Source organism: Pelobates fuscus, chromosome 1, assembly GCF_036172605.1.
Source record: "Pelobates fuscus isolate aPelFus1 chromosome 1, aPelFus1.pri, whole genome shotgun sequence".
NCBI lineage: Eukaryota > Metazoa > Chordata > Amphibia > Anura > Pelobatidae > Pelobates > Pelobates fuscus.
Genome location: NC_086317.1, coordinates 416972978 through 416991569, shown reverse-complemented (window position 1 = coordinate 416991569; position 18592 = coordinate 416972978). Strand labels below are relative to the sequence as shown.

The 18592-nt window shown below is 41.0% G+C and overlaps 1 protein-coding gene across 2 annotated transcripts in view; it reads left to right on the top strand.

The window, feature by feature from the left end:
* LOC134569995 (sterol O-acyltransferase 2-like) overlaps positions 1-18592 on the top strand; it is a 94339-nt gene that overhangs the window by 43961 nt on the left and 31786 nt on the right. For both annotated transcript variants that reach the window (XM_063428476.1, XM_063428475.1), the window contains exons 6-11: positions 6293-6400; positions 11628-11910; positions 13022-13088; positions 14610-14694; positions 15069-15114; positions 15500-15629. In XM_063428476.1, coding sequence (XP_063284546.1) covers positions 6293-6400; positions 11628-11910; positions 13022-13088; positions 14610-14694; positions 15069-15114; positions 15500-15629 — 719 coding nt within the window. The remainder of the gene's footprint in view (positions 1-6292; positions 6401-11627; positions 11911-13021; positions 13089-14609; positions 14695-15068; positions 15115-15499; positions 15630-18592) is intronic.

Genomic DNA, 18592 nt, shown 5'->3' with positions numbered 1-18592 from the left:
AAAATGTGCAGATTGTTCCCGATCGGATTGCTATTACTTTGTGGAACGTTTCGCTGAATGGTTCTCGGAATATCGTCGTTCTTGTGGCGAAATTTGTCCCATAGGAATGAATGGCAAAGCTAGAGTGGGAGCTGGCAAAAGCTGAAAAATCAGGACATGATTTCTAAACTGCCCCTACTCCCTCATTTTCAAGCCCACCTACACAAATCTTATATCAAAACGTTCAGCTATCTCTGCTGCCACTAAAAATGTCCACGGCTAAGCCATAGTCCGGATTGTTTTCGCAATATGACCATTTGTTTGCAACTCACGCAGTCCATTGACATTCATTGAAACGCCACTCTGCAAAGCTCACATTTGAAGGGCAATTTCTGTACTGCGACTGTGCCTTCCTTGTTAATATCTCAGAGACATACTATACATCAAAATGTAGGTCTGGGTCATGTGATTCTCACAATATAAAGCTCTTCACTGTAGGATTTATAGTTTTTAAAATACGGCCGTTTGAAGATGGCAACTGCCAAAATACTCTGACCTGTGCAAGGCTGCTGCAGCAAGTGATGTCATAGACAAAGCCTTTTTCACACCTGCTAATGTTTTTATAAATGTATGTTTTAATGTAACTGTGCAACAACGTTGCAATTAAATGTGCTATATAAATAAATAATAACAGTTACTCCGCCCACTCCAGTTGTATACTACTGGTGGAGGCAAGAACACTTCACAATTTCCCCAGAAATTGTAGCTTTTCTAGTTAAGTGTTCTTGCATAGCAAGACCACTTAATGTTATCTCACATATATATTATTATTAAGTGTTCTTGCATAGCAAGACCACTTAATGTTATCTCACATATATATTATTATTATTATTATTATTATTATTCTTATTATAGCCAAATTTGCCACCCTAACTCCTCCCACAGTTTTTACACTACATAGACAAAAATATACCAAAACGTGCAGATTGTTCCCGATCGGATTGCTATTACTTTGTGGAACGTTTCGCCGAATGGTTCACGGAATATCGTCGTTCTTGTGGCGAAATTTGTCCCATAGGAATGAATGGCAAAGCTAGAGTGGGAGCTGGCAAAAGCTGAAAAATCAGGACATGCTTTCTAAACTGCCACCACTCCCTCATTTTCAGGCCCACCTACACAAATATTATATCAAAACGTTCAGCTATCCCTGCTGCCACTAAAAATTTCTACAGCTAAGCCATAGTCCTGATAGTTTTCACAATATGACCATTTGTTTGCAACTCACGCCTTCCATTGACATTCATTGAAACTCCACTCTGCAAAGCTCACATTTGAAGGGCAATTTCGAAACTGCGACTGTGCCTTCATTGTTAATATCTCAGAGACATACTATACATCAAAATGTAGGTCTGGGTCTTGTGATTCTCACAATATAAAGCTCTTCACTGTAGGAATTATAGTTTTTAAAATACGACCGTTTGAAGATGGCAACCGCCAAAATACTCTGACCTGTGCAAGGCTGCAGCAGCAAGTGATGTCATAGACAAAGCCTTTTACACCTGCTAATTTTTTATAACTGTATGTTTTAATGTAACTGTGAAGCACTTTGGGCAACAACATTGCAATTAAATGTGCTATATAAATAAATACTAACAGTTACTCCGCCCACTCTAGTTGTAGAATACTGATGGAGGCAAGAACACTTCACACAATTTCCCCAGAAATTGTAGCTTTTCTAGTTATTATTATTATTATAGCCAAATTTGCCACCCTAACTCCTCCCACAGTTTTTAAACTACATAGACAAAAATATACCAAAACGTGCAGATTGTTCCCGATCGGATTGCTATTACTTTGTGGAACGTTTCGCTGAATGGTTCTCGGAATATCGTCGTTCTTGTGGCGAAATTTGTCCCATAGGAATGAATGGGAAAGCTAGAGTGGGAGCTGGCAAAAGCTGAAAAATCAGGACATGATTTCTAAACTGCCACCACTCCCTCATTTTCAGGCCCACCTACACAAATCTTCTATCAAAACGTTCAGCTATCCCTGCTGTCACTATAAATGTCCACAGCTAAGCCATAGTCCTGATAGTTTTTATAATATGACCATGTGTTTGCAACTCACGCCGTCCATTGACATTCATTGAAACTCCACTCTGCAAAGCTCACATTTGAAGGGCAATTTCTAAACTGCGACTGTGCCTTCATTTTTTTTTTTTTTTTTTTTTTTGTAAATCTCTTTTTTATTGAGGCATAGAGTTATGTGGGTACAGAATGTAGAAAAGGAGACAATAAAGTGTCAAACAGTTTGGGGGTAATACAATGCAAGGCATATTATCTCTAGATGGTGCTAGCCTCATTTTATGTGTAAAATAATAAGGTTACGTCAGATGGTTATACCAGAGATATCACAATGTAAACAATATCTTGGCATTAAATGACAGCACATGTTTAAAATGAATATAGGAATAATAATTGAACATTGCATGCGTGATACATAAACAGGTAATATCATAGATTGGTTACATGCGCTCTATTGGAGTCAAGCTTTATCATCGTCATGTGTGTCTAAGATCTAAGTTTAACTGAAAATACTTTGGTTTCCTGGTGCGCAATCGTCAATAAAGCATTGGTTTGCATTTTACATAAACATCAACCTGGTATATTGCAAGATAACTGAAGTCATGCACTGTTTTTTTTCAAAGAACAAAATTAGAGTATAACATGTTCTTGTACAACAAGCATATCAAAACTTCACATACTGGCTGACATACATCAGTGAGGCTAGCTAGTGTGTGGCCAGAAGAAATGTATGCATCCAGAGGGAATTGAGCAGATAAGTGATGTACATTTAACGTTTGTAGAATAAAATAGGCTAACCGTCGTTGAGTCATCTCCCTAAAACACGTGTATTTGTTATAGCCGGGCAGCGTGATAGCAGTCACGGGATGTAAGAAATGTAAATAAGTCTTACTAGCCTGACAAGTCACAATAAGCTATATAAAATACTAGTGCAAAACAAATAATAGGGTGAGATGTATACTGTACAATCCTAATGACAAGGTAGGCGATATGAATGTGTACTCTTTGTACTGTGGATTAGTATTGAAGAAATCAAGCAAAGTTAAATAGAAGAATTTAAAAGAAAAGCAAGTGCTTAAGGATTAACGTAAAACCTAAGTAAGTTCACACGAGTAGGCAGGTGTGGTGCACCTTGTTCAGCATGCAGTGGTAAGTCTATCATCTATAGACGTGGTGGCGTGGCAGTAGGCCCACTCGCCTTACAGCAGCGAAATTCAGCCAACTCCCATAGTTGGCGGGAGCGATGTGCTGTCCAAAGAGTCCCATGGAACCTTGGTGTCATCGGTCAATTGAGCCGGTGGGGCTCTATCACCGTCCCCCAGTGTGCCTTCATATTTAATATCTCAGAGACATACTATACATCACAATGTAGGTCTGGGTCTTGTGATTCTCACAATATAAAGCTCTTCACTGTAGGATTTATAGTTTTTAAAATATGACCGTTTGAAGATGGCAACCGCAAAAATACTCTGACCTGTGCCAGGTTTCAGCAGCAAGGGATGTCATAGACAGGGCCTTTTGCACCTGCTAATGGTTTGTATAACTGTATGTTTTAATGTAACTGTGAAGCACTTTGGGCAACAACGTTGCAATTAAATGTGCTATATAAATTATAACAGTTACTCCGCCCACTCCAGTTGTAGACTACTGGTGGAGGCAAGAACACTTCACACAATTTCCCCAGAAATTGTAGCTTTTCTAGTTAAGTGTTCTTGCATAGCAAGACCACTTAATGTTATCTCACATATATATTATTATTAAGTGTTCTTGCATAGCAAGACCACTTAATGTTATCTCACATATATATTATTATTATTATTCTTATTATAGCCAAATTTGCCACCCTAACTCCTCCCACAGTTTTTACACTACATAGACAAAAATTTACCAAAACGTGCAGATTGTTCCCGATCGCGTTGCTATTACTTTGTGGAACGTTTCGCTGAATGGTTCTCGGAATATCGTCGTTCTTGTGGCGAAATTTGTCCCATAGGAATGAATGGCAAAGCTAGAGTGGGAGCTGGCAAAAGCTGAAAAATCAGGACATGATTTCTAAACTGCCACTACTCCCTCATTTTCAAGCCCACCTACACAAATCTTATATCAAAACGGTTAGCTATCCCTGCTGCCACTAAAAATGTCCACGGCTAAGCCATAGTCCTGATTGTTTTCGCAATATGACCATTTGTTTGCAACTCACGCAGTCCATTGACATTCATTGAAACGCCACTCTGCAAAGCTCACATTTGAAGGGCAATTTCTAAACTGCGACTGTGCCTTCCTTGTTAATATCTCAGAGACATACTATACATCAAAATGTAGGTCTGGGTCTTGTGATTCTCACAATATAAAGCTCTTCACTGTAGGATTTATAGTTTTTAAAATACGACCGTTTGAAGATGGCAACCGCAAAAATACTCTGACCTGTGCAAGGCTGCAGCCGCAAGTGATGTCATAGACAGGGCCATTTGCACCTGCTAATGTTTTTATAACTGTATGTTTTAATGTAACTGTGCAACAACGTTGCAATTAAATGTGCTATATAAATAAATAATAACAGTTACTCCGCCCACTCCAGTTGTATACTACTGGTGGAGGCAAGAACACTTCACAATTTCCCCAGAAATTGTAGCTTTTCTAGTTATTCTTATTATAGCCAAATTTGCCACCCTAACTCCTCCCACAGTTTTTACACTACATAGACAAAAATGTACCAAAACGTGCAGATTGTTCCCGATCGGATTGCTATTACTTTGTGGAACGTTTCGGCGAATGGTTTTCGGAATATCGTCGTTCTTGTGGCGAAATTTGTCCCATAGGAATGAATGGCAAAGCTAGAGTGGGAGCTGGCAAAAGCTGAAAAATCAGGACATGATTTCTAAACTGCCACCACTCCCTCATGTTCAGGCCCACCTACACAAATCTTATATCAAAACGTTCAGCTATCCCTGCTGCCACTAAAAATGTCCACAGCTAAGCAATAGTCCTGATAGTTTTCACAATATGACCATTTGTTTGCAACTCTCGCCGTCCATTGGCATCCATTGAAACTCCACTCTGCAAAGCTCACATTTGAAGGGCAATTTCTAAACTGCGACTGTGCCTTCATTGTTAATATCTCAGAGACATACTATACATCAAAATGTAGGTCTGGGTCTTGCGATTCTCACAATAAAAAGCTCTTCACTGTAGGATTTATAGTTTTTAAAATACGACCGTTTGAAGATGGCAACTGCCAAAATACTCTGACCTGTGCCAGGCTGCAGCAGCAAGTGATGTCATAGACAGGGCCTTTTGCAACTGCTAATGTTTTTATAACTGTGTGTTTTAATGTAACTGTGAAGCACTTTGGGCAACAAAGTTGCAATTAAATGTGCTATATAAATAAATAATAACAGTTACTCCGCCCACTCCAGTTGTAGACTACTGGTGGAGGCAAGAACACTTCACACAGTTTCCCCAGAAATTGTAGTTTTTCTTGTATATATTTATTATATATTTAGTGGAATCTTGTAAAAACTTTGTAATGTTGAATATTAATAAGCAACTTTAATTGTTTTTTAATATTAAAGGATCACTATAGTGTCAGGAAAACAAAGCCGTTTTCTTGACACTATAGTGCCCTGAGGGTGCCCCCATCCTCCGGGTCCCTTTCCCGTGGTGCTGAAGGGGTTAAAACCCATTCAGTTACTTACTTTAATCCAGCGTCAGGCTCCCTCGGCGCTGGTGACCTCTCATCCCCGTCCGACGTCAGCTCCCCTGTTCGACGTCAGTGGAGCCGAATGCGCATGCGCGGAAAGTGTCCGAGCGCGCATTCAATGTGTCCGTAGGATAGCCTTTCTCAATGCTTTCCTATGGATGCTCTGTGCGATGGATGCAAAATTCGCATCCAGCGTCGCAGTTGCGCCTCTAGTGGCTGTCCGGAAGATAGCCACAAGAGGTTGGATTAACCCTGCTATGTAAATATAGCAGTTTCTCTGAAACTGTTTTCATCTGAAGGGTTAAAACCTGAGGGACCTGGCACACAGACCACTTCATTGAGCTGAAATGGTCTGGGTGACTATAGTGTCCTTTAACTTTACGTGAATCCCTGCTGATTTACAGCACTAAGTATTAACATGCAGTATATAAAGTTGAAGTATCCTCAATGTTTAGGATGCTGCCAATACACACAGTATCTGCTCTTATGTCTAATAATATAATCTCTGTTCTTTGCTGTTTTATCTCAGTGAACTGATGGAGGTGGAACACTTTCGCACTATTTATCACATGTTTGCGGCAGCATTTTGCGTCTTTGTTATCAGCACTGTGGCTGTGGATTCTATTGACCAGGGCAGGTAAGAGACACATTTCAGAAAGTATTCTTTAAGAGTAATAGGGTGAATAAGGCCAAAATTCTTTAGGACTCTTAAAACTGGGCCCCAAGTAGTGTTCGCAGGAAGGCACGTTTCCCAGATGTTATCGGTTGTTACTCTCTGTGTTGTCCAGTACATGGACAACTAGGTGACACTAACAGGGTGATTTACTAACAGGGTTATCTGAAAGTGAATTTCAGATTTTAGGACAAAGTAGCTGAACTGAAAATATTGCAGATTTTTTCCAGTTTGGCTATTTTGACCTTAAACGTAAAATTCACTTTGAATTCTCACTTTAGTAAAAGGTCTAGCATAAGAAACCCTGTACGAACACCTGTGACATGGTTATTGGTTAAAGATCTGCCCTGTATATACAGTTTTAATCAAAGTTATTCAACCCTCATAAAAATCAGGTTTATTGTAAAAATTTACAGATTTTCAGTTGTTTGCAATGAACAGATTAAAACAAAAGCAATTGAAATAGTTTAACCCAACAAATGATTCAAGTGGTTTCCCCAAATTCAACTGAAAAGGCAACTTATAATGACTTCTCCAGTCTCAAAATTATTCAACCACTTCACGGCAGGCATCTTTAGTACTTAGTAGAGGAATCTTAGCCCATTGTTCATGACCAATGGCCTCCAGTTCAGTAATATTTGTGGGTTTGCGTGCTGCAACAGCCTACTTCAAATCCCACCTGATATTTTCTATAGTGTTCAAGTCAGATGACTGTGATGGCCACTGTAGAGTTCTTCAGGACTCCTTCGTCAACCTAGCCTTGGTGGAATTTGAGGTATACTCGGGATTATTGTCTTGTTGGAAGGTTCAATGATACTCAAGCTTCAGCTTTCTCACTGATGGCATGATGTTTTCTCCTAGGATTTCCTGATACTTGAATGAATCCATCTTGCCTATCACAAGCTGCAGGTTTCCAGTGCCAGGGGATGCAAAGAAGCCCCAGAGCATCACCTAGTCACTACCATGCTTAACTGTAGGCGTAGTGTTCTTTTCAGCGCATGCATAATTCTTCTGCAGGTCCATTTGGCCAAAAAGTTCCAGTTTTGTTTAATTTCTTCACAGAACAAAATCCCCAAAATGTTGTCTTGGAGTTCTTGCATGGGAACCTTCTGCATTTAATACGCACCTTCCTGTGCTCACTGAAACCTGAGTGCCCATTGTCACAAACTCTTTTGCAGTAACTCAAGGTTTTTCACAACCAGGTTGCAGCGATTGATAGCTTCCTTTTTTATGCCCTGTCCAGGTAGAGTAACCACTGTTCTTTCAACTTTGAACTTGCAAACTATGCTGCCAAAGGTGTAGCTAGGAACATTCAGTGCCTTCTGCTATCTTTTTGTATCCTGTTCCATGTTTGTACAAGGGCAATGATCTCTTCTCTAAACTATGTGGACCATTATTTTGACTTGGTCATATTTCTAATGTGCAGTCAAACATTACACTCTGCAAACCCCTAGCCAGTTCAGGTAGTTACAGCATAGTTCAAGTGGTCCAGTCAAGCACACTTGAGGCAACTAATGAAGCCCTTGGTTAGTTACACCAGGTGTGCTTGACACAACACCTGCTTTGCATATTTGTGCTGGTGTCAGGAATTCTGTTCAGCGGGTTGAATAATTTTGAGACTAGAGAAGTCATTATAAGTTGCATTTTCAGTTGAATTAGGGAAAACCACTTGAATAATTCACCATGTTGAACTATTTAATTTGCTTTTATTTGATTTGTTCATTGCAAACAGCTGAAAGTCTGTAAAGTTTGACAGTAAACCTGATTTTCAATGGGGGTTGGAAAAATTTGTTTACAACTGTAAATGTGTCCTCTGTTCTACAAAATAATGTCCATCATTGTTCTACTGACTTGTGTTTCTTCCTTGCTATGACAGCTTTAATTACTTGAGCTATGTAATATCAGGTTTAATCTACATTTCATGTAGTGACGACTAACCAGCATACTCTACTACAAATAACAATTACACACTCAGGTCACCCATCAAGTGACCTCTGACCTCGACCCGGGGACCCTCAGTATGGTAATCCAATGTGGAGTCACTACTACAAGCTAACATTAAAAGGAAGAAAGATGCCACTGTCACATTTACAGCTCCTTCTCTTTACCTCTTATAAATGTGTTTATTGTGTTACAAAAATGACAAACTTTTATTGGAACAAAAAATTAATCATGTAGTGCTGAGACTTTGAATACATTCAATGAATATACAGTTTAGAGCAGAGGTAGTCAACCTGGTCCCTACCAGGCAGTTTGGGATTTAAGGTGGGTTCTGCAAAAAATGCCTATTGGGCATTGAGGGCCGAGGATCAAGACTGGCAGGGGAGATCCTTTCATCTCCCCTGGCACTTAGTTCCAACAGTAGCTGTGGCAATGCTCCGAGACAGTGCTGTGGGCTAAAGTGAACATGCCACCACTGGACTACTATGGTTTGCAGCATTATGCCCCCCCCTACCTGGTAAAAGGTAAGAAGAAGGGAGGGGGAGACATTAGGATAGTTTTCCCATTTCACCCACCTACACACAGCATTTACCCTATGCACTCTTCACACACAAATACACACTACACCTCACACATACAGACTGCCCCCCTCACACACACATGCACATACATGCACTGCCTCCCTCACATACGCACTGCCTCCCTCACATACGCACTGCCTCCCTCACATACGCACTGCCTCCCTCACATACGCACTGCCTCCCACACATACGCACTGCCTCCCTCACACATGCACTGCCTCCCTCACACACGCACTGCCTCCCTCACGCACGCACTGCCTCCCTCACACACGCACTGCCTCCCTCACGCACGCGCTGCCTCCCTCACGCACGCACTGCCTCCCTCACGCACGCACTGCCTCCCTCACGCACGCACTGCCTCCCTCACACACACACTGCGTCCTTCAGCCACGCACTGCGTCCTTCAGCCACGCACTGCGTCCTTCAGCCACGCACTGCGTCCTTCAGCCACGCACTGCGTCCTTCAGCCACGCACTGCGTCCTTCAGCCACGCACTGCGTCCTTCAGCCACGCACTGCGTCCTTCAGCCACGCACTGCGTCCTTCAGCCACGCACTGCAACTCTCACACATATACAGTCCTCCTCACACACCGCACCCTTCACACACACACAGCACACATTAATTTAAGTAAATATTTTTTAAATCTTCCTTTCTAAAAAAAAAAAAAAAAAAAGTCGCACTTGTCCTATAAAATTAGTTACTGCGGCACTGGTGGGCGGTAAGGAAATTTTACCATCAACAAAGATACAAAAGTGGACGGTATGTATTAAAAGGTTGACTACCCCTGGTTTAGACAAAAGAACTGATACTTTTAAAAGCCTGTTATTATTATTATTATTGCCATTTATATAGCGCCAACAGATTCCGTAGCGCTTTACAATATTTTGAGAGGGGGGGGGGATGTAACAATAAATAAGACAATTACAAGAAAACTTAGGTTGAAGAGGACCCTGCTCAAATGAGCTTACAGTCTATAGGAAGTGGGGTATTAGAAACATTAGGATAGGAAATATCAAGTAGGAGTGAAGCAGAGCTGGAGGAGAGAGCAAAGCACTATCCCATAGGGACAGGTATGTAAGGGAGAGATTACTCTGGGAGGCCATACGCTTTCCTGAAGAGATGGGATTTCAGGCCCTTCTTAAATGATTGAAGACTAGGGGAGAGTCTGATGGCAGTAGGCAAGTTATTCCATAGGAGAGGAGCCGCCCGTGAGAAGTCCTGCAAGCGTGAGTTGGCCGTACGGGTGCGAGCAGCGGTCAGGAGGTGGTCGCGGGCAGAGCGGAGGGTAGGAGGAGGGGCATACCTCTGGATCAGTGAAGAGATATAAGAGGGGCTGGAATTGTTCAGTGCTTTAAATGTATGGGTTAGCACTTTGAATTGACTCCTATAGGATACAGGGAGCCAATGTAAGGACTGGCAGAGGGGCGAGGTGTGAGAGGACCGACTGGATAGGAAAATCAGTCTAGCTGCAGCATTCATTACAGACTGTAGCGGGGCAGTACGGCTTTTGGGGAGACCAATCAGGAGAGGGTTACAGTAATCCATGCGGGAAATTACTAGAGCATGGACAAGCTCCTTGGTAGCATCTTGCGTAAGAAAGGGGCGGATGCGGGCTATGTTTTTGAGTTGGAACCTACAGGACTTGGCAACAAACTGGATGTGAGACTCAAAGGTGAGACCAGAGTCAAGTATGACGCCAAGACAGCGCGCTTGTAGGGATGGACTTATGTGGATATCACTGACTTGAAGGGAGAGTGAGAGAGGAGGATCAGTATTAGGAGGAGGAAAGACAAGGAGTTCAGTTTTAGAGAGGTTAAGTTTGAGAAAGCGTGACGACATCCAGTCAGAGATGGAAGAGAGGCAAGCAGTGACACGTTGCAGGACGGCCGGGGAGAGGTCCGGAGAGGAGAGGTATATCTGAGTGTCATCAGCGTACAGGTGGTAGTTGAATCCAAAAGAGGCAATAAGTTTTCCAAGAGAGGCAGTATAAAGAGAAAATAGAAGGGGACCAAGGACAGAGCCTTGGGGAACTCCAACCTAGACAGGGCGAGGGGAGGAGGTATCCTTGGAAAAGGAGACACTAAATGAGCGTTGGGAGAGATAGGAGGAAAACCAAGAGAGGACAGAGTCACAGAGACCGAGTGATTGAAGAGTTTGAAGGAGGAGAGAATGATCAACTGTGTTAAAGGCAGCAGAGAGGTCAAGGAGAATTAATATGGAGTAGTGACCTTTGGATTTAGCGGAGATTAGGTCATTAGTCACTTTGATAAGAGCGGTCTCAGTAGAGTGGAGAGGGCGGAAGCCAGACTGAAGAGGGTCAAGGAGAGAGTTGGAATTAAGGAAGTGAGACACACGGGTAAAGACAAGTCTTTCCAAAAGCTTTGATGAGTAAGTGTTGGAGTGCTGAATACAGAGGTAATGGGACCGGTACAGGCATGTTGGCCTGATCTCTAAGCTAAACATATAGAAGAATGTGAGTTCTGTACACCAGCCAAATTCAAGTGAATCAGTTATCTGTGGATTATTGTTATTCTGCCTATGAAGTGTTTCTATCCCAGAGCAGTCTTGAAATACTGGTGGAAATTTGGGATTGATAGTATAACATAATTTGGTGTAAAAGTGAATAAATAATCTTTATCTGTATTTTTTTTTTTTTTTTATATTTCAGATTGGTTTTAGAGTTTGATTTGTTTTTTTACTCATTTGGACAGACTAGTACCGTGGTATGGTCATGGACCTGTCTCTTTATCTACACTCTCTTGGTGCCCTACAAAATCTTGCACTTCTGGGGATCTCGCTTTTCCAAGTCAAAACATCCATTCCTGCTGTCTGCATCTGTAATCAGCATTTTTGGTATCTGTCAGTTTTGTGTATTGGGTATTTTTCCAACATACATTGTGCTACATTACAAACTTCCTCCAGCATCCAGCTTCATAGTGACCTTAGAACAGGTATGAAAACATATGCACATTTTTTTTTACTTCCTTTTCTCCATTACTCACCAGTGATTGTTCTTCTTTAAAGGGACACTATAGTCACCTGAACAACTTTAGCTTAATGAAACAGTTTTGGTGTATAGAACATGCCCCTGCAGCCTCACTGCTCAATCCTCTGCCATTTAGGAGTTAAATCACTTTGTTTATGAACCCTAGTCACACCTCCCTGCATGTGACTTGCACAGCCTTCCATAAACACTTCCTGTAAAGAGAGCCCTATTTAGGCTTTCTATATTGCAAGTTCTGTTTAATTAAGATTTTCTTATCCCCTGCTATGTTACTAGCTTGCTAGACCCTGCAAGAGCCTCCGGTATGTGATTAAAGTTCAATTTAGAGATTGAGATACAATTATTTATAGTAAATTACATCTGTTTGAAAGTGAAACCAGTTTTTTTTCATGCAGGCTCTGTCAATCATAGCCAGGGGAGGTGTGGCTAGGGCTGCATAAACAGAAACAACGTGATTTAACTCCTAAATGACAGTGAATTGAGCAGTAAAATTGCAGGGGAATGATCTATACACTAAAACTGCTTTATTTAGCTAAAGTAATTTAGTTGACTATAGTGTTCCTTTAAGTAAGTACAGTAAAAGAAGAAAGCACAATGTGGAGCTTACTCTGTAGGCAAGTGTTTTTTGTTTTATTTCCCATTGGCCCACCAATTCATTAAAGTAATGTTTACAAACTGCTGATTACATTATATTGTAAAAGCTAAATGTCTTTAATTAAATTATGTTTTTTCCATAGATGTCAACTGTCTTTAATTAGACAATGTCCACAAATAAATGCTAAATAATTAATCTTCTATCTTTTTCAGCCAAATATAGCCATATGCAGATTAGACATGTATGTATATATATTATTGAACTTGCCTAAGTTTTTAATTTGTATATTCTCCTGTAACTTTTATGAGTATCGGAAGTGGGTTATATTCATAACCTATGAATAGCTTTGTTGCTTGGTCTGTCTGTTTCCTAATTCTCTGATAACACACACGAGCCCTGTGTCTACCATCAATCTAGCTTTTTTTTTTTTTTTTTAGCATTTACACTTGGTTTTTCAATTTAGGTTCGTTTTGTGATGAAGAGCTACTCCTTTTTACGAGAGACTGTTCCATCTGTGATTCGGAAAGAGAGTACGTCATGGAGAAGGGAGGGTTTGTCATTTGTAGGGAAAATAGATTTATAGCAAACTCATCATAAAATGTCCTAAGGAAACTGTGGAATCATGAAAACAAATATACTAATTATGGTATAAAAATGGCAAAACTTCAACAAATTAGATAGTAATAGTATTTTTTCTATTTGCAGTATGGGGAGTTTTATTTTGTCTGGCTTCTAGCTATACTGTGTATATTTTAGTGTTTGACACCTAGCTATATGCTCTAAGAACGGTCACTTGTTTATTTGGATCACAACCCATTCTATGGTGTTGGAAAAGAAGCGATCTTAAGTTTCCATTGCTAAGGATAGTCTGAAACACTATGCCGGTCTGTACTGCATGTCAAGCTGGGAACTCTGGGAAAGTCGTGGAACATTATTTCTTAAGTTTCTGTGCCCAAAGCTCAATTTAAGGCCTGCACCAACATGACGTGATACACAACAATATCTTTTGTGTATGTTCTGTGCAGAGTTTTGTTGTGTTTGGTCTCACCATGAACCTGGTACCATACTTATGACACCCACATGGTTGTAGCTGTACAGTCCATGACTGGTTTCTGGTTACTGGTCCTTTTGGATCACAAGCCATGCTATGGTTTAAAACTATCCAAAGTACAACACCAGATATGGAGGTGATTCACAATATATATAGTAGCGCTCTTAATATAGATATAATACAGAGCTCCAAGTGACTTTCTGAATGCTCATAAAAATCTTATGCAATTCTGTGACTTCATACACGTCTCCAGTGGTGTATTTTGGATTTGTGCTGTCCTAGGCACGACTAAATTCGGCCACCCCTAAAATCTAAATTTGCCCCCCCCCCCCAATTCGTGTCAAGGCCATTTTTTTGACTGAGAGACACATGTCCTCATTGTTACATGCACTAATATACACTCACTGACAGATACACAGTCATTGACACACACATACTGTCATTGGCACACACTGTTTAACCAACACACACTTTCACTGACAGACACACACTGACACACCCACTCACTAACAGGCACACACTCTCAGATACACATAAAATGACATACACACACTGACACACACTCACAGGCACACCCATTATCACTCAGACACACACTGACAGCTACACTCACTCACAGTAAGGTGGACAGCTTACGAGTCAAACAAGGCATTTGTTGGGGAGCTTGTGGTGGCATTTTTTGGCGCCGCCCTAGGCAAATGCCTTGTTTGCCTTGTGGTAAATACAACCCTGCACGTCCCCAACACTGTTTGGTAACATTGCGACACACTGCAATTTCTATTGTACTCTTTATGCTGTTAGTGCCTATAAACTCTTCTATCCCTGGAGGGTCTTGCAATACTAGTGGGAATTTGGGATTGGTTGTAGAACATGGTTTGATGGTAAATATTTAGTGGAATAAAAAATAATTGTCGAAGAGATTACCTGATTTCACACATTTAAATACTGACCTAAAGTAATCTTTTTCCACTTCAAAAAGCCGTCTTTCTTCGTCTTGTAGGGAATCCGGACCAGCTTCCCAAACTTTCAAGTTATCTCTATTTTCTATTCTGCCCAACGCTAATATATAGAGACAGCTACCCAAGGTAACACCTCTGGATGGCTAGGTAACGATATTGTAAACTGTTATGATTTGTAACTCTTTGTTATAATGTTACTTTTACTGTTATAAAGCTTTGTAACTCATAGGGTGATGATGATCATAAAATGTAACCTTAATAATGTTGATCGAGAGAATAACTCTCTGTCTAATAACTATTTTTTTTATTTTATTTTTTTTAAATGTAACTTTTTTGAGCAAAATTTTAAAAAATTTCTTTTTTTATGATGATTATATGGGATTTATAGTCAAAATGATGGATCTCAATAGTCGGTTGTACTAACATTTTAAAAGAAACCATCAAAGTATTATTTTCTTCTATTTCACATGTAATAACTACTTCTTCTTGTATCTATTTAGAACCCCGTATATCAGATGGAATTATGTGGTTAAGAATTTTGCTCAGGTATGCTCCAAAAACTATTTCCCTCCACTACCATTTTAAATAATTATTTTTACCCATGCTTAGGCGCATTGTCTTACTAAGTATTGAAGTTTGTCTGTGCAAGTTATAGAGTAAAATATATATAATATACATTGATTATTTTAGCTAAATGAAAGAAATTGATGTCATCACAACTGATATGTTAGTTGATAGGAGACTTTACTTAATTACAATGTATATTGTGTAAAGTCAACACATAAACACTGCTTCTTATATACACGTCTGTGTGTGTGTGTGTGTGCGTGTGCGTGCATGCATACCCAATGTTCATGTTTTGACACATTTTTTTTACTTGTTTTGTATAGTTGTATAATAATGTTTTCTAATGTTTTTCTTTTACTTCTAGTTCCTGGCATGCGTGTTTTTTTTAAATTTCACATTTGTCACATTGTGCATTCCTGTCTTCACTAATATGATCAAGCAGCCATTGAACATAAGGACTATGGTGTTATCTGTTTTCCATGCTACCTTACCTGGTAATGGGTTGCTCATAGTTAGGTTAATAGATTGTAAACAAATGTGCTATGTATAAAACCTCTGGGTAACCATGGTTTGAAAGATTGCCATTCCCTCTGGGCATTAATAGGCAAATACAGAGAGTTTATTAGAAGCATAGAATGTTTCTATGAGAGATTTAAAATGGCAGACAGACAGGAAGGAAAGAAAACAGACAGAAATGCAGACAGAGAGACACACAGAGGCACTATGCTCTCTCCCCAGGCACAGACTCTCTGTTGGACAAACTGGACAAATGCTCGGACCAACAGGGGAGATTAGAGGATCTTTCTGGCCAGCCCATGCATGGCCTGTACTAGTTGAGCACCTCCCCAAAGGTGGCGTTATGCAGCAAGTGGGAATATCAAAGATCTCCCTCACCAGCCTGCACTGTATGATGCCAGGAAGAGGGAACCCAGTGTTTGCTTTTTCTTCCCTCTGTGGCCCAAAGTAAGCCACAGGGAGGAGGTGAAAAACATTTTTGAAATATGTGATTAAAATAATTATATATATATGTTTTCAATACAATCTCCTACTTTCCACCAAAGAGTCAATATACCCCCACATTCTACAGACACACACACAACAGCCTACATCATATCCCCTAAAAACACACAACAGCCAATAACCCACCACACATACACAAAAGCTCGATGTACCTCCCACATACAACATACAGACAATATCCCCTCAGAAATACACAATACAGGCCATATACCCCAATCCCCCAGACAACAGACAATGCCCACAATACAATCACATTCTACAACATACACTACAGTCCCAATCTTCACAATCCCTATGCCCTTCAACATGGGCTGCTTTGTGGTGGCATCAAACTGGCATGTCCGCTTTGGGGAAATCTTATCCCAGTCTGGCTTGCGTTATCCATCTCCAAATTGCAAATGTCTCAATTATCTCTCTCGCTCCTACATATTCTTCTTTCCTCACTCTGCCTTTCCTTCCTTGCTCCCTCCCACTCATGCTGTCTTCTTCCTTCCCTCCCACCCTCATTTTCTCCCTTCCAACATAACCTGGTACAAATTTATCCAGAAAACATCCATGATGTTGGGTAATTCTGGACTCAAGAATAGTCATGCTTTTCCAATCAGGACAGGAAAAATCTTCTGAGGAGGAAACCTCTGGAAAGCCATGAGTTGGAGGACTGCACTTTCCTCTGAGCATTAAGAGGCAAATTTAAGTGACAGAAGATCATACAGATGGAAGGCAAATGGGAAAGAAAGAACACACAGACAGTAAGGCAGACAGAGAGATATATAGACACTAGGCAACTCCTTACCTATCCCCATCCAAGCACAAAGCTTAGAATGATGTTCATCCCCTTTTAAAGAAACTAAAATATTTGACAAAGGGTATACAAATAGCCAAAATATAATGCTCCCCTGCTAGAATTTCCATTGCTTCAGATCAGATCGAGGTTAATCCAACTCCAAGTCTTTGGACATATCCAGCTGAAGCATAGATCTGTATGCTATTGAGATAATGACACCCATAGACACACTGTGTCAGTCAGTCATTGTGTCAGAGCTTTGGATATAACTGGGAGAAAATAGAATGTTCAGGCAGCTATAGTTACATTTATGACATCACCTATTATGACTTCACTGCTAAGGATCACTTTTATTTTGTTACTATATCCACATTTATACTTTAATTTCCAGCAGAGTATTAGTTTGTTAGCCCACATCTTGAGCTTTTATCGTCTCTCTTTCCATTCCCAAGGCATTCATTTTAGATTGTCTCTCATAATTCTTCCTATTATTCTAAATGGTTTCAATAATTAGAAATGAGTGGTCAATCAACATGAACTTTTTTTGGGGGGGTTTTAAAAGTGCAACACCACATCTATATATTCCCCATCCGCCCCAGATCATGTATTCTGGCCCCTTTTCTCTATCCATCTAGCATCACTTGCGGTAACACACATGATAATAGGAGGAGACTGTAATGCAGTCTATTCCCCCCCCCCCCCCCAACGGACAGGTCTAGGTTGGGGGGATTGTGGCCATCGGCAAATGACACTCTCTTCTCCCAATTCCTGAGCTCACATACCCTAATTGACATCTGTTGAGCACAACACCCTTCAACGGCAGACTACACATTTTTCTCCCACCCACACAACACCTACTCCCGCACAGACTACTTCCTGATCTCCCCTAACCTAGCCACTAATGCAGACCGCACCTCCATAGGCAACATCACATGGTTGGACCAAGCCGACATATCCATTACCATATCTGTGCCCACAATCTTGTGACCATGGACCTGGAGACTCAACCCTCTACTGCTCCATAATAAACTGACCACAGACACGATTGCAAAGGACATCCAAGACACTTAATGAACACTCAGTTTCCTCCCCGATCACTCTGTGGGCAGCCCACAAGGTGGTGATCCGGGGGAGACTGATTGCAATAGCATCCTCCAAGAAAAAACATACCCAAATCAAAAATCTAATTGATGGCCAAAATCATGAGAGTACGACTGAACCCAATAATGGAAAAGTTAATACACACTGACCAAGTCGGATTCATCCCCAACAGACAGGAATCTGACAACACCCGATGAAACATTGACCTGATTTGGTACGCCAATCGTAGAGAATTGCCGGTGGCCATGATCTCCCTAGACGCCAAGAAGGTCTTTGATCGCCTCCTCTGGCCTTACTTAAAGGGAATCTCCAGTGCCAGGAAAACAATGCGTTTTCCTGACACGGGAGGTTCCCTCTCCCTCCCACCCCCCAATCCCCAGTTACTGAAGGGGTGAAAACCCCTTCAGTCACTTACCTGAGGCAGCAACGATGTCCCTCGTCACTGTCTCCTCCTCCGCGCCGCTCCTCCTTCTTACTCCGTCGGCCGGTTGGCGAGACTGATCCCGCCCACCGGCCGAGGAGATCTAATGCGCATGCGCATGCGCATTAGGT